The sequence below is a fragment of the Protopterus annectens genome, chromosome 5.part1 (assembly GCF_019279795.1).
Source record: "Protopterus annectens isolate FY-2018-M chromosome 5.part1, PAN1.0, whole genome shotgun sequence".
Lineage (NCBI taxonomy): Eukaryota > Metazoa > Chordata > Ceratodontiformes > Protopteridae > Protopterus > Protopterus annectens.
Genome location: NC_056736.1, coordinates 606342147 through 606367403, shown reverse-complemented (window position 1 = coordinate 606367403; position 25257 = coordinate 606342147). Strand labels below are relative to the sequence as shown.

At 39.3% G+C, this 25257-nt stretch overlaps 1 protein-coding gene across 1 annotated transcript in view; it reads left to right on the top strand.

Annotated features, from left to right (window-relative positions):
• KL (klotho) overlaps nt 1-25257 on the top strand; it is a 528595-nt gene that overhangs the window by 439024 nt on the left and 64314 nt on the right. The window contains exon 3 of the mRNA XM_044073220.1: nt 182-450. Coding sequence (XP_043929155.1) covers nt 182-450 — 269 coding nt within the window. The remainder of the gene's footprint in view (nt 1-181; nt 451-25257) is intronic.

Sequence of the window (25257 nt, the reverse complement as noted above, 5' to 3'; positions counted from 1 at the left end):
TTATCTTTTACTCTCCTGTTGTAAAACTGTTAAAATTAGTTACAGTATACTTTGTAAAACACTATGCTTGTTACTTTATTTTTCAGGAAATTTGGAGCCTACGTATATATAAGGCTGCATTTAAAGACCTTATCCAAGAACTAAATAAATAAAAACAAATTGTTCCCCCTTTCTCTCCTAGCAATTAAAAAGGACAACGTAAATGTTATTGGCTACACGGCATGGTCTCTTATTGATGGTTTTGAGTGGGATCGAGGGTACAACATTCGGCGAGGGCTGTTTTATGTGGATTTTCTAAGCCAAGACAAGAAGAGAGTTGCAAAATCATCAGCCTACTTTTACAAAGATGTGATACAGAAAAATGGGTTTCCACCACTGCCTGAAAATGAGCCGATAACAGGAACATTTCAGTGCAAGTTTGCATGGGGCACAACTGCAAATGACCTACAGGTAAAGATCAATTAGTTAAATATTAATCAGTCATCTCATACCCGGTCATATGAATTCACAATCTGGAAATAATTGAACTGCTTTGTCATAGCTGCTCTCAGATAAAAATATAAACAAATACGAGAAACTGTTTCTCATCATGTATCAATAAGGTTATCGGAGATGTTATCACTGTTGATTACAAGGTACATGCCTCTGTTTTTTCATAATCGATGCTTGCTTAATCAGCTGCTATTGTAGTCATGTACATATGTCCAACTACATTGTTTAGATATATTTTTTCATCTGAAGAACCACAAGCAGCATTAATTTTATATCCCGAAAGCTTCCACTGTAGTTATTAAAATATAAGAATAGTACATGACTTGTAGTTTAGACAGTGCTGATTGGATACTCAGTCAGTGAATAAGAAGCTGGCCAACAGCAGCACCACCACATGCTGCTGGCTAAATTTCATTCTTTTTTTGTTTTCTCACCACTGTTGACAATAACCTTCCTATGTGTTCCCATCAATGTCTGGTTTCAGGAGGACCACATTGAGTATATTGTGTCTGGTAAGCAGATATTTTCTGATTTAGTGTTCTAGATGTTCTGTGTAATGCAGTAATGTCAGCACATCAGTGTGCTGTGCCATTGTCTTACTTCTGTCTGGGTCATCGCTTCAGTGAATACCTGAGTCCTCCCTATATCTGTGATGTCCAGTCTTATAACAGGGTCATAGATCTAGTGAACTGTTCCTGTTCTTTCGGCCTCATGAGTGGTAGTTGGTCAACAGCTGTTTAAGACTCTCTCATCCATTCAGTCCTCAGGGAACTGACAACTGACCTGGGTCACTAGCAGATTTGGCTAGTGCTGACACCTTCGCCTCATCCTAGCTACACCTTTTCATAAGGCTGTAACGAGGCATACTCCCTTTGCATGCAGATTTCTCAAGTTGTATGTCTTTTTTCTCTGCATTATTTAGTCCACAGTACTGAATTAGGTGTAAGCCACTGATAATAATTATTACAGGCTATGAACGTCATATAAATCACTCAAAATAACCTGGTGTGTTTTAAATGATAAGTTACCAAAAGTGGATAATTACATTTCCTGTGTGGAGAATATGGAAGGAAAATACATGTACATTTTAAAGGGATGGTAGGTGCAAATATGCATATAAAGAATGATACATTTTATTATGTCCCAGTTATTTACTCAGCTTATTCCATCTTTGTAGAATTTTATAAAAAAGATAAAAACAATAAGATGAGCTAGAGATGTGTGCATATATGCATGTAGTTGCACAAGACAGTAACATCCTGTCCTGTCTTACTGCAAAAGTGTTAATTGGAACATGCTAATATAAACAGTGGGAACCTGATTAACTCACATTAACTTTCTACTAATTGGAAGTGCATTCTATAATATTTCAGTGATTAGGTTTATTTTTTACTTATGTGTAGTAAATGTCTTTCTTGCTTTCATTCTTTCATTTTATTGTTAATCGGTGCTGATTGCTATGGACCATTTTCCGACTCACCATATGGCATAGTACAAAAAAGATAACTATAACAAGCCTTTAAATGTTCTATATCAACAAGCAGAATTTCTAGTGTTACAGGTAAGTCTGCATTCACATAACTGGGTACACTGAATAAGTAATGTTCCTTCGGGAGTTAAAAAAAACAATCAACTGGAAGTAAAAAATATTATATGGTAACATAGGAACAACAGTAGGCAAGCAATCACAGGGACCATAAGAGGCCTGGCCGTATACACCCTTAAGAAGACACAAGTAAAAGTTTTTGCCACCCTTTACAAGTACTTAATAGTGCCTACCTCTCAAATCAAGCAAGGCTGTACATGATAACCCTGGTATAAATGTATGTCGACCCATGAAATCATCAAGACTAGCCTTGAAGGCAGATGAAGTAGCACGTTGCTTGACCTGTAGTGGAAACTTATTCTATAGGTTGCAAATACTCTGAGTTAGCCACCTATCCCCCCAGTGAGTCATTAGACACCTATCCCTCCAGCGAGTCGAGTTAGGCAGCTGTCCCTCCAGAGAGTCGAATTAGGCACCTATCCCTCCAGCAAGTCTTATTTGCTGGTATAAATTTAGGTCACAGGTATGGTGTTTGTAGAGTCAGTGGTTTTGTGAAAAAAAAAATAGAAGGTCAAATAGAACTGGCCATTCATGGCTTGAAAAGCAAGACACAGGTCACCTTGGAGCAGTTGGTACCAACTGAGTATAAGAAGAGCTGTGCTATTCTATCAGGGTAGTTGAAGGATTTAAGGCCTTTAACTGTTCGGTTAAAAATCATTGGGACCTTTTCAGATGAATGATATGCTTGGATTTGAATATATTAAGTGGATCACTGTGTTCAATGATGGTTTTGATAAGGGAAGAATACAGTGGTAAAATGAGTTATTTGGATCTTGAAGATATTTCCTTTAAAATTATCTGGGCCAGACACAAGGATTTCTTGAGTGTGGTGGAAATATAATGAATGAATGAAAGAGAGAGAGATTTGTCCTTATAAGTAGCCAGTATCCTTATGACAGTATCTGTTTGAAGAGGAGCACCATTTATGATATATGAGGTAGGAACAGCTTTCTTTGCCAAATGCTACTGTGCTGCACTTTATTGCATTAATCATTAAGATCATTTTCAGCACACCAGGTATGTGCATATTCTAGCTCTTCTTGGACAAGATTAGTATCAGTGGAAGAACAAATAACAGTGCCCAGCTTGCAGTCATCAGCAGACTTTGTTAACCACACTTTACATAGGTTACATAGGTTAGTACTAAGCTAACTGCTCTTGTGAGCCATTTTAAGCCTAGTTAATTATCCCTTGTGAGACTCAAACCCTGCACCTTGCATTTGTAAGGCAAACACCTTAACCATTAGGCCACCCTACAATAGGAATAGTGGCTTGGATGTCAGCAAAATAAATTGGAAACAGGAGAAGGCCCAGTACTGATCCCTGCAGTACGCACACGCGTGCGCACGCACACATACACACACACACACACTGATATACAATTCAACAATCTCATTGAAAGCAGCTCACATTTCAGATACATTGGCATCTGGTTAGATCAATCACTCTTGACTTTCACATGCTCATCAAGAAAGTCATAACTAAAATCAGCTACCTCCTCTTCTGGGCACAAAAATGTGTTCAGGTTCTGTCTTCACGTACCAGAGATGGATTACAGACTTTTGCCACAGCCTCCAATAAAAACATCACAACACTACAAAATACTTCCAACAAAATTTGCTACTTCATAAAGACCTCACCTTGTCAGGAATATGATTGTGTCACACTCTCCAAAACAAAATGGCTCCCCATCACAGGTAGAACTAATTTCCTACTTGGCTGTCTCCTCTGTAAACTATATCACCAAGAAGCCCCATCAGACCTCACCATGAGACTTATTACTTCTACCGCCTCACTTATAACCTCAGGAATAAATCTGGCTTTGCACTATCACTTCAGACTCCCTCAATAAACCTCCATTGCTCAGACAAAAGTTGCTCAGTACTTGATCTTAAACTCCGGCAATCCATTTTTTTACCTTACATTGCAAATATTCCCACCTAAACCAAGTGACAATCTCAAATCAAGCAATTAGTTCTCAAACAAAACACTTGCAAAGGCTACAGCACAGAACATGCCACTTAACTTCAACTGGCAAAGCCTTTAGCTCCCGGTCCTACACCTCTCAAGTCTTAACATCTTCCAAAACTGTGAGATATATGTTATGTAAATGTCTACACAAGGCTATCACCAAAATTCTGCTTCTAATTTATATATGACCATGTCTCTCACTCGTGTCATGTTTACTACTCTCCAAGTATATTTTCTTCTGAATGTACTGATCTCTGTGTGTGTGTGTGTGTGTGTGTGTGTGTGTGTGTGTGTGTGTGTGTGTGTGTGTGTGTGTATATATATATATATATATATATATATATATATATATATATATATATATATTTATATTTATATATATGTGTGTGTGTGTGTGTGTGTGTGTGTGTGTGTGTGTGTGTGTGTGTGTGTGTACTGTTACCTTTAATTATTGGTGCAATGTTATTGTAAATTGCATCATAGACTGGCACTAAGCACACATTCAGGCAGTATGGAAGACTGACATTGAACCTACAGCATATGTTTAGGAGGTAGTAGTGTAGCTAGGGTGGAGTGAGAGAGGTAATAGCTCTAGCAGCAAGTGCTGGGGGCATGGTCAGTCAAACAGGATCTTTCTTTAACGCAACACTGGCTTTTAAAAACCAATATTGCATTTGTAGTCAAACCCGAGTGTTCTCTGTCTAGACTGAACTGTAGCAGCTGATTGCTATGTTATGGCAAGCAGTTTACTACAGTTCAAACAAAAAAAGTCTTTTTTTTTTTTTTTTTTTTTTTTAAGTAAAACCTAAGCACTGTAGCACTACATGCAGGCAGGGTATAAACTGTAGCAACTGTTTACTTCATATGTAGCAAGCGGTTTGCTACAGTTTAAAAAGGAGAAATTGTTTTGTTTTGTTTTTAACTAACTAAAGCATGACCGCTGTAGAGACCATGCAGGCAGGGTATGTTAAAGGAGGTTTGGAGGCAGGTGCACAGAAACAGGACTTGAATGGCTGCATCTGGGTGGGGGAGGTACTTGTCGTGCATCTGGCCACATGGTGAATGATTTGAAGAGCTGAGGAAGTGGGCTGCTTATTCATAGTACCAGCCAAGGATGCTCACTGAACCAGCTACACTTCTTTTAGGAGGAAACTAAAGCACACATAGAGACTCTACACTGACATGGGGAGGACATACAGCCTGCACAGAGAATGCCCCCAGCCAAGAACTGAAAGGGAGGACCTCTTCATCATATGTAGCAGTGCTGCTCACTGTGCCACTGTGTCATTCTAGAACCTTATACACTCACTCCCTCTCCTGTTAACTGAACTCATACTCCTTGTAACCGTGTGTGTGTGTGTGTGTGTGTGTGTGTGTGTGTGTGTGTGTGTGTGTGTGTGTGTGTGTGGCTTTGGCCCACACAGATTCCAGATATTTTCTTAGCTGTTCAGAAACAGATTCAAAGGCAGCTGCTTTAATCTTTACAGGGTCAGGACAAAGCTGATAGCTGAGTTAGCAGCCCTCAGGTACTTAACTCCTTGGCTTATCATTGTACAACGTGTGTATGTATGTGCATGTGTGGAAAACTCTAATTTAGTCGATTGTCATTAAGTTCGACATATGTTAATCGACACAATTTGTTCTTTCTCTGCTATTAAGCAATCTCAGAGTTAGTGTATATAATTAGGGGGCATAGGGGTGGAGGAGACTTGCCCTCTGCATTAAACTCTGTTTTAGACTTTTTTTTCTTTCTACTTTTATCAGCTGCACCATACTGTGTGCTACAACTTAATAATGCACACAAAGTGCTGAGGTGCTTCAGTATATCCCCTGACTGCAAAAGCAGTATCACTTCTTTTTTGTACGATCATTCAGAAATGCTGGTATGGAAATGAATACCGGTACTGCTCTCCCAATCATGATCCCTGTCACCTTGAGCCCAGAGTGGTTGCCCCCTTTGCCTCAACCTAGCTATGCTTCTGCTAGATAAGGTAAAGAAATGCAGTTGCTAAAATATGCTATGGTTAGCCTGAACAGATGACAGCTGTGTGCAGAGGTATTCAAACATATTACCATTATGGAGAGGAAATATCATAGGTGCAAGGTTTGATGTTTAAATCCGATAAGATGATAATAGCAATTCAGATAAAAGCAATTCTGAAAAAGTTGCAGGAATGTTAATGTAAGAAAATAAAATACAAAATGAACTAGTTGAAGATGTCTGAGCAGACAGAGAAACCGATAAGATGTGACGTCTGCAATGTATACTCTAATCAGAATGCAAAAGAGGAACTGATTCCTGCATGAGGTAACGGATCTTCTTAAAACTAAGCTGACGAAGTTTTGTCTCAGTACCAAGAGAATCATTACATGTTGCATGTAGAACATTATTCCAAATTCTCAGACATCAAACATTTAAAGATAACTATGCATGCCAGTGTGACAGGTGCCTTCAAGAGTATATTTTCAAGGCAATGTATACTTAAAGAAGTTGTTTCAAAAAGTGGACTTCAATGTACCAGGAAATTCAGAGATGTTGAAAATACATTGCAATTTATGCATACAAATATCTAGTTCTTGTTACTCTGAGAGGAAATGAACAGGTGGAAAGGACAGTACAAACAATTACTAATCTAATGAAAAAAATGACAGTACACATGTAATAGGTCATTACCAACCCCTTTGGAGTTGAAACATACATATCTTCAAGAAGTAGGTTTGTCTCCAGCATCTTATGGGAAAGAGATATAAAAGAAAGCTACTTGGTTTCTCTGGTAGTGTAGAACAATAAAGTCCAGACTTCAGCCCAGGTGACCCAGGTTCAATTAGCAGCTCTGGAGACTGATGGACTCATAGGAGGCTTGCACATCCTGGGGCGAGGGCATTAGTATATGATGCTTCCTAAGGGGGGGCATGGTCTAAAGGAAGAGAGTTACTCCCTTAGATGTGTGTCAATGAGGAAAGGGGGAAGGGAAAGTGGGTAGGTCATATGTAACTCCGCCCTGCTAGAAGATGGACAGCAGGCCCTCCAGATGTCCTTAGGTTCCTCACTGGCAATGGCTTAAATTAAGGTAATGAATCCAGAGTGACGAGTGCTTTTAGACCCAGCATAAAACATGGGGCACTGGAAAAGAGATGTCAGAATGACAGTAAGGGGGGAAGAAAGAAAAGTAAGTTACTTAATACTGCTTCTTTGTTGCTAACAGACAACCAAGAAAATCAGTGGACAAAGAAATTCTATTATGACAGAAATACAAGGAACAAACACAAAAGGACTCTGCAAGTATGGCGGCTGCAAGGACTCAAACCAAGGCAAAGTGCAAAACAGAAAAGATAGACCAGCAGCTGTAGCATCAGTATCCTTTATTAGGCTGGTAGTAAAAACTCCATAACCATGTAACACAGACTGGTTTTGGCTAAAACACTTGTAAGCCTTCCTCAGTGTAAAAGTGTTAACATCAAACATTTCCAATATATATCTTGATCCAAATCACATGATCCAATTAGAGATGCTCGTTCAATCCCGGGTGGAACAATCCACCTAATGTAATAATCCACTTTTTCTCTTCCTGGTTCAAAATATAATGACAGCCAACCTTATTGGATCTGTGTGCTGTAATTCTGTCAATAATAATGAAGTTAAAAGAGGCAGATGGATATATTAATGTATGTTTATATAGGGAATTTGTGTTCCTTTTGTGTTTAATATCACAAAAATGTTCCCCCATCCGGAACTTCAGAGGATGTGAAGTTTGCCCTACATAGAATGCCGAACAATGGCATGTAGCTAAATTACCCAGGCTGACTGACAGTTAGCAAAAAAAGTAATGTCAAAAACATGACGAGTATTGCTACTGCTAAAAGTTTTGGATTTGGTAATTTTGGAACAATAGGAATAGTGACCACAGGGAAAACATCCAATCAACTGATCCCCCACTAGGGTAGTTTGTGTTAGGGTCGTATCAGATGATGTATGGAGTTTGTAATGATTAAAATAAGATCCCAGATTCTTGCCTTTTCTAAAAGAAAAAGAACATGTGGCAGGTAAAATGTCAGACAACGTATTGTCAGCCAGCAACATATTCCAGTGACGTTGAACACTTTGCATGAGTGAATTGGTATTCCTGCCATATGTGGTTACAAATCTAATGGTGGAATTATCCTGATCAATTTTGTCTTTGCATTGAAGGAGATCAGTCCTGGCCAAGTGGTCAACTGTGTTGGAAGCCCGGTATATGTAACCAGCTTGATAGCCCCAGTCTTTAAATCTGGAAATAAGATCTTGTTTATGGTGCTTATACGAATGTTCATCAGAGCAGATGCGTTTCCCTCGTATAAATTGGGACATAGGAATATTATTGCAGACATGAGGAGGATGATAGCTGGTTGTGTGGAGGAGAGAATTATATTGGGGAAATTTACAGTGTACTTGAGTGGAAAGTATGTTGTCCAGATTTCTCACAACTATAACATCCAAAAAGATAATGTTGTTTGGGTCATAATTGACCATAAATTCAATTCCCCATTTATTTTCGTTTAAGTAATCTACAGACTCATGTAGATAATCAGCATCCGACCTCCACACCAACCAGCAATCATCCAGATACCTCCTCCAAATGTCGATTTCATCAAGGTATAGATTGTGAGATAGATCATAAATAATTTGTTCTTCAACAAAGGCCATAAATAAATCAGCATAAATAGGGGCAAAAGATGCCCCCATAGCAGTTCCTTTAGTATGAAGATAACATTCACCTTGATAAAAAAAGGCATTCTTGGTGCGAACATGTTCAGTATGAATAACGAGGAAGGTGTTGAAACCAAGCTGGTATAGCTCAGATTTGTACAACCAATATTCCAACGCATGACGCCAGCTCCATGAGGAATGTTAGTATAAAGTGCTTTAACATCAAGAGTACAGAGCAACCAGCCTGGTTCCAACTGCATGTCTGCAACAACCCTAAGGAATTCCATGGTATCTTGTAACCTCACACGTACCCATTTAAGAAGAGGCTTCAAGTATCTGGTTAACAATAAAGAGAGTGGTTTGGTTAAGGAATTCCTGCCTGAAACAATAGGTCTGCCAGGGGGATTGGTGGCATGTTTGTGTATTTTGGGCAGGAAATAAATATATTGGTGCGCAAGTTCATCCACCGTGATATGTCATAAAGTATTTGATGTAATAATCCCTTCATCCTTTGCTGACGCTAAAAATTCATCAATTTGTCTCTTAAAGAATGGAGTAGGGTCAGTAACTAAATGTGAATAATACCTGCCATCCATGAGTTGCCTTTTGGCCTCAGCATCATATTGAGTTCAATCCTGGACTACAACAGCGCCACCCTTATCTGCCATCAGTATGACCAACTGATGATTCTTGACCAAATTTGAAATGACCTCCATATCAGCCCTAGAAATGTTGCTGGGTTTCACCCTGGTTTCCTTGGCATAAAAATGTAGATCTTTGTGTATAGCATTCTGAAACAAATAAACAGTATGATGCATATTAGACATGAATGTAGAGCTGTAGTACCTGAACTCATTCTGGGTATCAACAGTCTCTCTTACCATGAAAAAACAATTTTAAATTTAAATTTCTACAAAATCTGATAACATCATCTGCAAAACAATCTTCAGCCACAAAGAAACCAGAAATGAATGACAGACCTTTATTCAAAATTGAAATCTCAGTGTCAGTAAGAAAACAGGAGGAGATATTAAAAACATTCATTGTTTCATGATTATCATTTTTAACAAAGTGTGAATGTTGTCTGCCTGATTTGTGCTTCCTGCCTCCCCGTCTGCATTTTGTCCTAAAGGGAGACAAGTGTTGGAACGTTTATGAGCAGGTGAACCTGTAGAACCCGAGATATCTGGTTCAAAACTGGAAGAAGAATCATTCCCAGTACTCTCAGCACTAGATGCTGATGGTTTCTTGCGGATAGGGCGTACCTGTTTCCTTTTGGAAATATTTTTTGGGGTCTGGAAAAAAACATACCCTTTTAGTCCTATCTCTGCTAAAGGGATCCCCTTTGTCGTAGTCTCCCATATCCCAGAGGAGTTCCTTCCTTTTCCTGTCCTTAAGTTGTTCTTCTAGGTGTAGTAAATCATTACTAAGTTGTTTAAAACAGGAGGTAGAGGCAGGCAGTCCTTCAAAGCATATAGTTTCTTCCCCCAGCTTAGTAACATTGATAATTTCTGTATCAATGTTACATTCAAAATGTTCAGCAAGAATCTGAACAAATGCATTGTTGCCTGGTGTTGTGCATCCACCCATTTTTTTCAACAATGTCTCATCAGGATTACTAACTAAGGTTGTATGTGAATTCTGAGTCCTCTGGGTGTAATATTTTTGGCCAAGTAAGCCTTGAATAATTTATAGTGCCAAATGTTGCTTCTTAATGTCCATATGCCTTTGTTTAATTTGGCAAAAAGAGTTTTACAACTGTCTTTAGGAGGAAATAGCACCCCCTGTTCATGAGAATAACTTGGACACAGACCAAAAATGACCAGATTGTCCCGATCTGAAGCTATGCCCCATAACAACTGGGATATATCCATCTTTATCAACAACCAACTCAAATATAAAAATTATACTTACCTGCAGATAGTAGGGATGAAGCACATTTAGCTGAGGTTTAAATTAGGTACTTGGTTCTCTGTAAAACGACACCCACAGTGATTTTCAAAGTTAATTGATTTTAAACACTTGTGTAATTAAGCTTAATGAGCAGTGTTTTATAAGCATGTAATTTTAGGTGATGTTTATCTGAAGAAGTTTAGCCAAAGTGGTAAACGAAAAGTGCTTAATCTTATTCAGTTTTTAGTACTTTTGTGTTCTACAATAAAGTGGATTTCTGGTTAGTTGAGAAGACGTTTGTGTTTCCAAGTTAGGTTTGTGTTATTACTTTCTCTGAGAACAAACAGTAAGATTGTTGCATGACGTGCAGAATCAGGAAGTGACAGAACACACTGATATTAGTGGTTCAGCTTAATGGAATGAAGATTTTCAGCCAGGTATAGTCTAACAACAACATTCTCAAAGCAATGACTCCACCAGCTATAAAGCTATAGCAGTATGAATGACTTATAAAGATGCAGCAGAAATATTTAGACTGTCCATATTGAAGATCCAAAATGGAGAAATGAAATCAGCAAGAAAGGAGAGTAGTGTACTGCTGGAACTGAATTCACCCTTAAATCTTGGTGTCTACCTTCACATGGTAAACCCTGTTTTCACAAAGTCACACCAAGGCAATATTGATGCATAGACTGTAATTTTTATATGACATATATCATGGAGAAAGGTAGGTAAAAATTTAAAAAGAAAGCTAGGTGCATAGGTCCCAGGATAAAACAGTGCCCAATCCTGGTATACGCACTTGTGCCAGGGCTGGAAAATATGGCAGTGTAGAATCCTCAAGATATGGAAGCATTCTTACAGCGCAGTTAAGTCAGCCTCAGGGGGAGGACCCCCCCCCCATTGTAGAAGGCGGTAGTAGTCCACGAAAATCACAAAAACTGACAGGCCAAAAAAAATAAAGATAAAAGAGTGGGCTAGTGAGGTTAAGGAAGAAATTATATATTCCAACTATTAGATAAGAAGTCCAGAATTTCCAGATACAAGATATTCCGAAAGATAAAAAGAGAAATTAAACGAAAGACAAATACTTGAACAAGGAAAACTGTGAAAAGTTTCAAATAAAAAAATATGTTCATTAATACAACAGATCAATGAAAAACATTACATAGAAGTGCAAACTTTGGGTCACCTGTGGGGAAAAAAAGCAATAGAGGAAGTGAAAAAATATAAAGAACAAAACCCAGAGATTTTTGAAAGGTATACAAAGAAATGTGGACTTGGGAAAGAAAAAGAGATCTGATGCAATGCAATAGTTATGCAAAGGAGAAAGCTAAACTGATAAATACAAAAAGCAGTTCCAAAGATATTTGAAAAGAAATACAGGTAAAATGCACCCTGACATGAAAAATGTTACAATGCAAAAAAGATAAATAAATAAACAAAGGGGGTAAAGTAGAAAAGAGGTTCAGTAAGGTAGAAGTTAAACAACTGAAACTGAAGTTATGGATTATTTGTGAAGTAAAAAATTCAGTGTAGAAAATCAACACAGGAAAAGCCACAGTATGGTGGAACAATGAGTCTCCAAATTAATGAGAAATGGGTGGAGTGGGAAGCATCTGAAGACTTGCCACATTACCACATGGTTAGTCTGTGCAGCCTTTTATGAGACCAATAAAAGTTCAGTTGAAGTTGCACATCAAGGGAAGGAGCAGGAAACAGTGGTAACTCTGACATGGGCAATGTTTCGAAGTGATGGACCACTGAGTTTCCATATGAAAGAGGAGCAGATGAAGCAGCTTGCATCTGAAGAGGATATGCTGCATGAAGATGTTCTGGAACTTTCTGTAAAATACTTAGAGGAAATGGAGAACAAAGAAGGTGCTCTCAGGTAGAAGAAAATGATCTAAGGGAAGAGCTGCTTGATTTCATAGAGATGGATAGACATATTAAGATCAGTGAAAGGAATAGATTACAGAAAGTCAATAAGACCCTAAATGTTAGAAGTCTGGTAAAACAGATGAACATAATTAGGACTATTAAGATATATTCTTGTGATATAATAGAAATAAATAGGATACATTACTGTGCAGCTAAATTAATAACAGATAAAGTCTTACCACCAAAAACATAGAACGGTATGGAAAGTAAGGCAAAAAATAAAATGCCACCATGGTAGCATCAAATAGAGAAAACTATAAAACAGTTAAGAGAAGTATCACTATTAGAAGAATATAAGAGGAAAAAGATCATTAAAAATACTTAGAAAGATAGACATGGTAAAAGCAACAAACATCAAAACAGACCAGGATCTATCAAATACTATTGTAAGTAATAAACTAAAAATATTGGCACAGGCAGAAGAGCTTAGAAGCTGTGCAGATAAATATAAATGAAGAGAACAAACTAAGCAATTCATTGATAACCCCAAAAAGTTTTATAGCAAACTTGGAAACAAAGCAAAAGGGATAGAAATACCACCAAAAAAGAAGAAATAGATACATTTTGGAGAAATATTAATGAAGACCCTGTGGAACATAATGAAGATGCTAAGTGGATAGAAAAGTTAAAAGAAACAATAAGGAGATCTAATGTAGAGGATATGAAATGGGATGAAGCAACAACCAGAGAAACTGAAATAAAATTAAGAAAGCTTCTAATTGGTAACCCCAGGCCCAGACACAGTACCTAACTTTTATCTAAAAGTATTAATATCTTTGCACAAAGATTTAGCACTGAGTATAATTACTTATATGTGAATCCTGAATGAACACCAAGCTGGTTAACAACAGGAAAAATTATAGTCCTTCTTAAGAGTGGACCAGACCTGCAAGCCATCCTAAAAACTATAAAACAATAACTTACCTCCCAAAGATATGCAAACTTCTTCTTCTTTTGGCTTTTTCCTGGTTAGGGGTCGCCAGAGCAGATCACCTGTCCGCTCATGATTGGCAGCGAAATTTTACGGTGTCGAGTTGCCAGCCTGGTGCCCTACCTTCCACAGAAGGCACACACATGCACGCACTCACACCTAGGGCCAATTTAGAGGGTCCAATTCACCTACAGCATGTCTTTGGGATGTGGGAGGAAACTGGAGCACCCGGAGGAAACCCACGCAACCACAGGGAGGACATGCAGATAGCAGTAGAACAAAAGGATAACAAAATAAAGTTATGTAGAACAAAAGATAATTTGCTGTTAAATAAAACGATAATAGATAAAAATAAAAAGGGAACTAAGCTAAGTATGGCACGAATAGATTACAAAAAAAGCATTTGACAGCATGCCACGTTGATGGAAAAAGCGATGTTTACAGATGAATTAGGCACATCCTGCATACATCAGTTACAATGCAGTGACTATTAAACAGTAGCAAACCACTTTGCAGCTAAGCCACAAGAAAAGGAAAATGATTATCTCACAGATAAAAAATCAAAGGGGGATGTTCCAGGGTGATTTTTTTTTGTCACTGTTACTTTTTTGTCTTGTCCTTAACCCATTAAGTTGTTTAATTAATAGATTAGGACATGGTTACAATTTGGCTCCCAGTAAACAACCTTGTTTAAAGACCTGTCGTCATCTTTTTGTGGATAACTTAAAACTGTATAGTTCATCAGATGAGGAGCTAAAAGCACATATGCAAGTGGTTAGAACTTTAACAGATGATATAAGAATGTAATTTGGTGTTGATAAATGTTAAAGCAGGAAAGTTGCAGTACCAAAAAAGTATAAAGCTAGGACAGGAATGTGACATAAAGAAACTTGAGCAGGAAGAAGTTCATACATATTTGGGAAATGGTGAAGGATCAGCAGTAAAACATGAATAAATGTGAATAAAACTTAATATGTAATACTTTAGAATGAAACTAATACTGGAAATTGCCTTGATATCTGTGGAATAAAAGCCAAGCTATAAACCAATTTGCTCTCCCGGTTTTAACTTACAGTTTTGGGGTGATGAGAGACATAAATTCACAAAATATCAGGCAAGCAGAAATGAGGGTAGTGTGGAAAGAAGGATACCAAACAGTTCCAATATTGGATTTCATAAAAATGAATTTACAGTTGTATTTAGGTATGGTAGCAATACATGTAACTCCACATGCATTACAGAAGGAGTCAATTCCGGGCACTTTTGGCTAACATCAAAACTGAAACAATACCGATTTTATCATGAACTTTAATCATACCCTGACTTAGGAATTTGGACCATTCCCATCATAGTATTAGAAACCCAAAAGACTTGGAGAAATGAAAGCAATCAAAGAATAGCTATTAAAAGAAAAGGGAAGAGAATGTTAAATCAAAGTATTAAGTTATGTCCTATTTGAAATCTGGAGTACGTTGCTGCATTTAGTTTCAATGTATTATGCACATGAAATGGCAGAATAATTGTATAAGTCTTTTGAAACAATTGTACGTAATACTGTAATCTACATCAGTATATTTATTAGGATTCACTTTATAAGTTCGAAATTCTGAAATCTCGAATTACAGAATCACGAGCCCATAAAGTAGAAAATCCAAATACCCGAAAACACACAATCACGGAGCCCTAAATCCCGAAACCGCAAAACCACAAAATTCAAACTCCCAACACTTTCAAACACCATTACAGCACACACGAACACAAATAAACAAGCACACACCTATCCTTATTATATGCAAGTTATGCGCCCCCGCCCCCCCACTTAAATATTCTAACTCCAAGGTTGCAGTACATATACACAGACACAAACCACCACACAAACTACATTCCTCTCGCGCACACACATCACAGTAACAACACACACTAATACACCCTACAGCCCCTACCCAACAACTTTAAACATAAACACTTACCTGAATCCACGAACACAGCGCAACAGCAGAACCGCTAATTCAAAATCTCCCTCATTTGAGAGTTTGAATTTCGTGCTTCTGGGGTTGCAATCTTCCAATCCATCTACTTTATGAACTCAAGATACTGAAATTCGAGATTTCAGTATTTTGAGCTTATAAAGTGTTCCCATTTATTAATATAGTTTTCTTAATATTAAAGAAAGGTGGATTTAGAATATTGTGTCATATCTCTTGAAAAATAGATATCAACAAAAGAGGATACATGTCATGTGACTGCCAGTTTTCCAGGACTTCAGTAAAGCTTTTGAAGTGAGTGTGCCTTATATTTTCCATAATTTCTTAGTTTCATAGTTTCATAGTTTAGTACTAGGCTATCTGCCCTGGGGCATTTGTAAGCCTAGCCATAGTGATGTGGCTTTTGCCACCCCATGAAATGGTACAAAAATGTACAGAATAAATTTAGAATACTGTGCCTCTGTCTAGTAGTGACACAATGAAGGTCCCCTTATATAATAGAATTAGTTTACTGTGCCCCTGTCTAGCAGTGACACAGATGTGAACCCTGGGGTAAACTTACGATCTCCCATCCACTCATCAAGATTTCTCTTGAAGAGAGTCAGTGAGGGCTCTGCCTAATATGAACTGGGATCTTGTTCCAAAGCATGGGAAGCCTCTGGGTTATGAATCTATCACTCCAGCATGTCCTATTCATACTTGTGCCGAGGTTTAAGTCTTTAGCTCTCGTGGTCCTGATGGATTTGGATTTTTTGAGGTGGAGCATGTCCATCAGATCCTGATTGGACATGGCCTTGTACGTCAGGCAGAGATCACCTCTGAGCAGGCGGTATGCTACTGAATAGAGCTGAAGTTTCTTTAGTCTGGCAGAATAAGACATATGTTGGAGACCCTTGATCCTCTTGGTGAGGTACTTTTGTGGTCTCTCCAGCTGCTGCAGGTGCCGAGTGAGGTACATACCAAATGGGGCATTGTACTCAATCATGGGTCTGATGAGGGAGGAGTATAGGGGTACAATGACATCCTTGGGTCTGGATGTGAATCCCTTCATGATGAGGTGTGCAAGGTAGAATGTTTTTCTAACCACTTTGGCAACGTGGGTGTCAAATGAGAGGTCACTGTCGACTTGGGTCCCTAGGTCTCTGATTACTTTTTCCATACTCAGTGGGTTGCTGTCTATGTGATAATTTGTGGGTACTTTGTTTTTCCCAAAGGGGATGACTATACATTTTTTGGCATTTAGATTAAGGCCGTGACTCCGGCACCAGTTGTCCGTTTCTGTGAGGCCTTTTGTAGGATGTATGTGTCCGCTGGTGTATCGACTATGGCGCCTAGTTTGCAGTCATCTGCGAACTTTGTCAGCCACAACCCTCCCATGTTTACTTTAACATCTGAGAAATAAATGCCGAACAAGAGGGGTCCCAGGACAGATCCCTGTGGGACACCACTTGTGACTGGCTTTGAGTCTGACATTGCTCCAGTGATTTTAACTTTATGGGTTCTGTCCTTTAGCCAGTTTGCAACCCATCTAGTGACATAAGGGTTTACATTTAAGCTGTTGAGCTTATCTATGATGCCTGAGTGGGGTATTGTGTCGAAGGCCTTAGCCAAGTCCAGGTAGGCTGTATGGACTGCTTTGCCCTCATCAATGGCTCTAGTGACTGTTTCAAAAAAGTCAACCAGGTTCAAAAGGCAGGATCTGCCCTTTACAAAGCCGAACTGGGTGGGGTCAAGTGTCTGTAGGTCCCCTATGTCTCTGTTTATGAGTTCCATAATGATTCTTTCCATAGCTTTGCAGACCAGGCTGGTTAAGCTTATGGAGCGGTAGTTCCCAGGGTCTGTAGAGGTACCCCCTTTGTGGAGTGGGACCACTGTTGCTGTTCGCCAGTGATCAGGTACATATCCTGTAGTAAGGCTAAGGTTAAATAGCATTTTTATGTGCGAGTTTAGCTCCTCTTGAAGTTCACGTAGCACGCAACCCGGGATACCATCAGGTCCCATTGATGCTGTGTTTTTAGCTTTGTTTAGGGTGGTTCTCAATTGGACATCTGAGATGACAGGGAGATTACATTCAGCTGGGATAAGTATTTCTTCTTTTGGGGGTGAGGGAGGGGAGAAATTTGCACTAAACCTGTCAGCCAGAATGTTGGCAATATCTGTGGGTTCAGTGTATTTTTTGTTGTTGTGAACTAACTCTGAGCATATCTGAGGGTTTCCACCCAGGTTTCTAACATAGCTGAAGAAGGCTTTGTGGTTATCTTTAGTGTCCTTAGCGATTTTTCTCTCAAAGTTGGCCTTGGATGTTTTATGAGAGAACGTAGTTTTCTGCTAATGTTGATCAGAGATGTCTTCCCTTTATGGGATTTTGCTCTGACGTGCAGTAGCTTCCTTCTTTTGTTATACAATTTGTTAATGGCTGAGGTCCACCAGACAGGACGCTTGCCTTTGGTGGAGAGGGACTTGGATTTATTTGGGATTGCATGATCCATGCATTATTGGAGATGTCCATAGAAAGCATTTGTGAAGGATTCGGCATTGTGGGATGTGGTATCCACTGGCTCAGTGGGCTTAAAGGATACCATCTCAGTCTTAAGAAGAGTGAAGTCTGCTTTTGAGAAGTTTTTCACTGTGGTCTTTTGTGCTGGGGGTGGAGGTGGGATATGTATATCCAGGGTGATTAGTTTCTGGTCAGATCTCACTAGTGAGGGGTATACCTCCGGTGTGGAGCATTTTGTCCCCATGTTTGTGATGATCAGGTCTAGTATATTATCTCCCCTAGTGGGAGAGGTGACTAATTGTTCCAGTGCATTTGAATTTATGAATTCCAGGAACCTTTGGGCTAGGGTATTAGGGCTAGAATAATGTACCCAATCTATGTTTGGGTAGTTGAAGTCTCCCAGTATGATGGTATTTTGTGATACAGTCATATCCTCCAATGTCTTCAGGAAAGCTGAGTGGGGTTCCTGAGATTGGGAGGATGGTCTGTAACATGCTACCAGTTGTATAGCAGTTTTACCTATGGTTAGTTGCACCTGTATGGTCTCTGATGCTTCATGTGTTGCTACTAACCTGGAGGTGTGGGTGTCCTTGATGAATATGGACACTCCCCCTCCCTTTGTGGTTCGGCTCGGGTTTTGGGGCCGAAAAGCATGATACGAGGTATAGCCTGGTAGTGCTGGGGTGCTCTCAGGAGCCTTGAACCAGGTTTCAGTTACTGCACAGACGTCGATGTTCTCCATGCTGAGGAGTGCATCGAGTGCCTGCATCTTGAGATTTAGACTTCTGGCGTTGAGCAGCATTATCCTTAGTTTTTTTCCATTTTTGTTTTCTAAGGAGGTGGGTTTGTCTTTTGAGCCTTGCCTAAAAAAGGCACTATGGGGGTGGCAAGAGCCTTAGCCAATATCCGGACGCCCAGTGGTGACAGGTGTAAGCCATCCCTTGCGAAGCAGCGTGGCTTGTCCAACATGTCATCCCAGGCAGACAGACATTGGATCCCCTTAGAATGACACCAGTACTTGAGCCAATTATTAAAGCTGATCATCTTGTCTTTGTATTGTGGCATCATTCTTGGTGAGGGCAAGATGCTGCTCAGGGTCATACCAGCCTGGGCTACATAATCGGAGAGCTCCTCTATGTCTCTTTTCATGTAGTCCAGGAAGGTATGTCTCAGGTCATTCACGCCAGCATGGACAATGACAGAGTCATATTTGTACTTGCTTTTGAGTGACTTGAGTGTGTGTGTTATGTGGCGGATCCTAGCTCCCGATAGGCAGCTCACAGTCACCCTCTCCTTGTTCAGCCTGGTCAGAGGGACATCAGTGTGTCTGACTATAGAGTCACCTATTACTAGTGTATCAGGCATGGTGTTTGGCCTTAAGGGCTGTGATTGGTTGACACACTGATTTATTGAAGTATGTGTTGCATGTGTTTTGTTTTGAGGTGGTGGATTTTTGGATGTCTGCTTTGGGAGCCTCTGTTGTTTTGGTAAGTTTTTTATTAGAGCCTCTGAGTATGTCTTTGTGTTTGTATGTGTTTGGTTTGCAGTTGTGGTAGGTCTATGTGGAACTGGGATTGTTGTGTGTGTGGTTACCATCTCCTCCTGTCTGGTCATGCCAGCCCTGAGTTGAGAGAGTTCAGCCTCCAGTTTGGCTATATAGTTGCATCTCTCACATGTATTTGTGTTTGTTGGGAGGAGGAGAGGGTTGTCTGTGTACATGAGACAATTGTAGCATTGTCTCAAGATACCCAGATTGACCAGCTGAACTGGAGAGGACACCAGTAGTCTACCACTCGACATGCTAGAACAGTATAAGGGAGTGCTGTGCCTTTAAGGGAAGTGGATATTCACAGGGGTGGTAAGTAGATGTAGTGCTTTACTTAGTACGAGAGTGCTTACTTAGTAGAAAAGTATTGAGAACAAGTGCTAGGCTTATAATATAGTGAGTAGTCTGATTATACTAAGAGTAGAGCTTCCTTAAGGGAAAATTTGAAGAGCAGACTTGGCGGAGCCAGAAGAAGTTTAACCTTGTTTAACCAGCGCTGTGCTATGTGCACAATCACGCAAATGCGGATTTTAAACAGGGAACTACAAAAGAGCTAGAAATGGTCCAAAACAACCAATTACTACAGCTCTTGTGCTGAGGTCACTTCCTACAGGGACAGGTAGGCTGCTCAAGGCTCCCCACTCCCACTGGTGAGCAAAGAAAATTCCTTCTATCCAAGTAAGGTAATGGACAACACAGGAACTACACCACAGCCCAGAATACAGCAATGCCTGTAAACTGGTCTAAACTAGTCGAGGAGAGGCGGGAAAACAAGGATTATGTTTTTGCTTTTTTGTTTTTTTGATAGAAACACACAGAAAATGCAGAAACAGTGATAAATCAGTTACACAGGCTAGCACATTTTAGTGGGCAGCCTCAACAGTTAAATTAAACAAACAAACAAACAAACAAACTTTCGATAAAATTCGACTAAAAAGTAACTTTAAGTGCAGATTTTAAAATAATGCAGCAAACAGCTAAAAAAACAGTTTAAGCTTGTTCAGGGTAAGCTACAGAAGCTTTTCCAAGTGAAAAAAAAGCAAAGATACTTAAATCCAGAAAGTAGTCACTTTTCTGAGTTCTCTGTAGCTAGGACCATTCTGCAGGACCACGAGGAGCTTGTCTGAGCAGTATAGCCAGAAAAAAATGCCCAGAGGCGGATTTTAAACAGGGAACTACAAAAGAGCTAGAAATGGTCCAAAACAACCAATTACTACAGCTCTTGTGCTGAGGTCACTTCCTACAGGGACAGGTAGGCTGCTCAAGGCTCCCCACTCCCACTGGTGAGCAAAGAAACTTCCTTCTATCCAAGTAAGGTAATGGACAACACAGGAACTGCACCACAGCCCAGAATACAGCAATGCCTGTAAACTGGTCTAAACTAGTCGAGGAGAGGCGGGAAAACAAGGATTATTTTTTTGTTTTTTTGTTTTTCTAGGCCTTCCTGTACTGCATCAACAGAACTATATTATAACATAGGCAACATAGCTGTAATTCTTAAGAAATCATTTATTCTATCCAATGTGATTGATAAAAGTGGAAGAAACAGGTAGATTTAATTAAACAGAAATGAATTTGAATTATCCTTGTGTAGCTTTCTGAGGTCATCAAAAGAATTATAACTTTAAGCAATGGTTAGCACTTCATACAAACTCAATGTTTATCGTAGTATTTATACAGGAATATCAAGAGAAGTATTAGGTGGAGGATGGTGATAAGTTTGTGTTACATAATAACGTGAGCTAGCCAGCTCAATGTTTTGAGTGGGGTGTTGAAAGAAAGATGAACAGAGAACAGCACAGAAGAGGCCAGTCAGAAGCAAAAGAAAGAGATGTAGAAGGACGTAGTACAGACAATAAAGCAACAAGTAAGCATAGAAAGCCAGAGGCATATTTCTGTACCAGGAACTCCTTAAAATATTATTGATTATGTATTATTTACTTAAATCATTTATTAATATATTTAAATATTTTAAATATGGGTACTATTAACTGAGAAAGTGGATAGAAACTCAGAGCTTGAACTAACTTGTATTTTATGAAGTAAAAAAGTCTGTAGGCCAGATTCATTAATGCCTGCACAAGGTGTACAGTAAGTGTACACTAGATCGACTAGTTACACTTTCAGTGGTTTTATACTTTGTGTATACCTTTGTTTCCTGGTTCAAGTGTACACTAGGTGTATACTGTCTGTATTCAAGAACATCCCTACCACATTTTTGTACTTTCTGTCACTCAGAAAGATTATACTAACTGTACATGTAGTCCACTCTTTGTGGTAACCTTTATGAACGCCCCTCAATTTTTAAGGCTGCAAGAAAATAAGTTAGAAAACTAAAATTGGAAAGAAGAAGATGTGAGTTATGCTTGTGTTGTCTGTTCAGTCAGTACTGTGTACACTTAGTGTAGGTGTTAATGAATCACAAGGTGTAACTATAATAATTGTTATTATTTGCTGACTGTCATTCATTCATACCTCTCAACTTGTAAGCAATGAAAATCTGGACAGAGGCTCTTGAAAAGTAGGTATGGCTCACCAAAAAAAAAAAAAAAAATCTGGGCACCTAAGTAGCATAGAATTTGTATACTGCAGCACGGTTGGCACAATGGTTCAAGTCTTCACCTCCCATGTAGAAGGTACAAAGTTTGATACTGAGTTTGCATGCTCCCCTGTGTCTTTGTGGGGTTCCTCCCACCTCCCAAAGAATATGCTGGTGTTTCTACCTCAAACTTGCTCAAAACTGGAGTGGTGGGCAGAAGCACAGACTCGTAAGTGGTGCCTACCAAGTGAAGAGTTGTTTAGACCAATCACTTTAGGTATCAACTATAATGTGCAGTGTCCTCTAAATAAGAAAACATAGGTCACAGCCCAGCCACAGAATGGCATAAAAATTGACTCTAGGTGATTTGGTCATGTTGACTAATGTCATTAAAATGGGCATGGGTTTTTTGAAAATGTATTTAGTTTTTTTGTTTGAGAGTTTTCATTAAAAGAAAAAGGATTGAAAATGTGACTTAGGTACAAATGGAGTTGAGAAGAAACAACTGCATAAAAGATCAACCTGCCAAACATTAGTGTGTATGTAAGACAAAAGTTGGAAATACACATTCAAGAAAATGTGTATGTTAGATGGAAATAATAGCCTATTATAATGACTAAACTATCCATATTATCTTGGAATGCAAATGTCCTTACAGGTATAGACAAAAAGGAAGGAGTACAGAATTATATTAAGAAATGCAGAGTGCAAATAGCAATTATGCAGGAGGCACATTTGAAAAAAAAATGAGCAAGTGAATTTGAAAAAGAAAGGATTTCAGAATGGATATTCAGCAGAATATCAGGGACAAAAGAAAATGGGGGTAATAACATTGATTGCTAGATGGGCCCCAGTAGTGACAGAAAAGAGAGAAAAAGTAATGGTAGATTTGTGGCAGTAAGGGGCTGTTGACAAGGGAGAAGGATTACACTGGCATGTACTTATATTCCACCCCCAATTGCTGTCCTGGAGCTTAAGAAAATCTTGGGAGAAATAATCAGCTTTCAGCAGGGAATATTACTTTTAGGTGGGAACTGGAACAGGATTTGCAATAGTGAGGAAGTGTCAGGGGGACCAAGAAGGGAAAATATAACAAAAGATGCTAGATTTCTAATGAAATTTATGAAAATATTTGGTATGGAAGATGTGAATTCTGTAGCACGAACTCAGAATTTACATATTATTCCCCAAGATACAATAACTGGACTAGACTAGACAGAAATTATATTTTGCAGGAACATGTACATTTAATTGAAAGCTTCAACATCGATTCGAATTACTATTTTAGATCATGTACCGATAAAAACAAATGTAAAAATGCAAGGTAATTAAATAAAAATTAGACATTGGTGCTTTCACACTTACCTGTTAAAAAAGAGGAATTTAGGGAATGGGTGGTGAAAATTATTCAAGCATTATTACAGAAGATAGAAATTTCTTCAGAGGTGATAGCTAGTGAGTGGCATAACATGAAAATGGAGTTTAAAAATAAGGTAGAAATAATGGGTATGGGTATTTATTGGTGATAAGTGGGTTGAGGACCTGGCCTATTTTGGGGAAGGAACTATGTGCCTCTATTGCCGAGTGTATGGCTGTCATAAACCCCAGCAGCAAAAAGCTACTGGTCAGCCAGTGTCCAGTTGCCCAACTTGGGTTATTTGTTATTTGGTATAACTTTGTTGAATGAAATCCAATCAACCTGCCAAACATGAACTAAGGATCCCATACTCAATATGGGTTCATTGATAGAAAGCAGGTTGCAAGTTGATGACATGATGGTAAGTAGGAGGCTGAGCTTCCTGTATATCCAGGAAACAACAGAAAAGGGCAGTGCAAAAAAAGTCACTTGGCTTAGGATCCAGAGTCTACTATTTAGGGAGAGGACTGACTAGAAATTGTATGGGCAATGTGGTGAGGGAGAGACTTCAGAAGACATTGAGTGATGACATCAGAATTAGTGATATACGCATGGCAATCAGATCTCAGTGTAAACATAGGGCAGTACTCATAATCTCAGCCTATGCCCCACAGCAAGGCTGTGATAGCAAGAAAAATAAGGCATTTGGGCAGTAGTTGTAGGATCTACTAGATAAAGAAGGGAAACATGAGTTGGTATTGACAGTGAAGGAACTAAACATTCATACTGGGGCAGAGAGAACAGGATATCAGAAATGCCCGGATTCACCTGGGTAAGGAGCAGAAATAAAGGAGAGACCATTCTCAACTTCTGTCTGGCAAATAGCTTGATAGTGGGCTACACATGGTTCAGCAAGAGAGATAGTTACAAGATTACATACAACAGTGGCCAACATGCAACTTAAGTGGATTTTCTCCTAAGGATGTTGAGGTAGAGTCAAAGACAGTGACTGTAAGCCCACAGCACAAACCCTAGACAATAATCAGCTGCAGGCAGTGGCCAGACAATGCTCTAAACTCAACAGAGACAAGGTTGAAGCTCTGGAAGTTTACTAGAATGAAACATGATGAGCTTGAGGGAATACACAGGGCTGTAGCACCTCAGAAAGCATAAGAAATGGGCAGACTTGTAGAGGAATAGCAGCATCTCAAAACAGCATGGGTGAGGACTAGAGAAAAGAGATGCAGCTGGGCCAGGTATGAAAGTGAGACACATAAGGAAAGCTGGAGGTAGAATTCAGAAGTTGGGAAGCTATCAAGAGAATAAAAAAGGAGTGCAGAAAAAAGTGGAAGATAGAAAAGATGGACCAAGCTAGGAAGGAATACTGGCTGCATAACAAAGAGGCTAGAGAGAGCAGTGGCAATAGTAAAGAGCAAGGCATCAGAGGCACTGTACCAGCTTCTGGAAAGTGACGCAAAAAGATAAAGAAGGTAGTCATCAGATATCTTCCATAAGGGTTGTCACCTACAACCTACTCATTAGTCCACAGGACATAAAAGGCGGATGGAAGGAGTCCTTCCAGCAGCTTCTGAATGAAGAAAAATCACAAAGAAGCTGAACTGCTCCAGGCACAGCCTACAGTGAGAGAAGAGGAGGAGCCCACCATAAAAGAAGTAAGGCTGTGATGGCTTAGTGGTTAACTGCTGTGATTATCGTGTACAGGGTCCTGGGTTCAAGACCAGCAACAGCTGTTTATTTCAGGGTTGGGATGGTGGCCTAATGGTTAAGGTGTTTCCTTACAAACACAAGGTG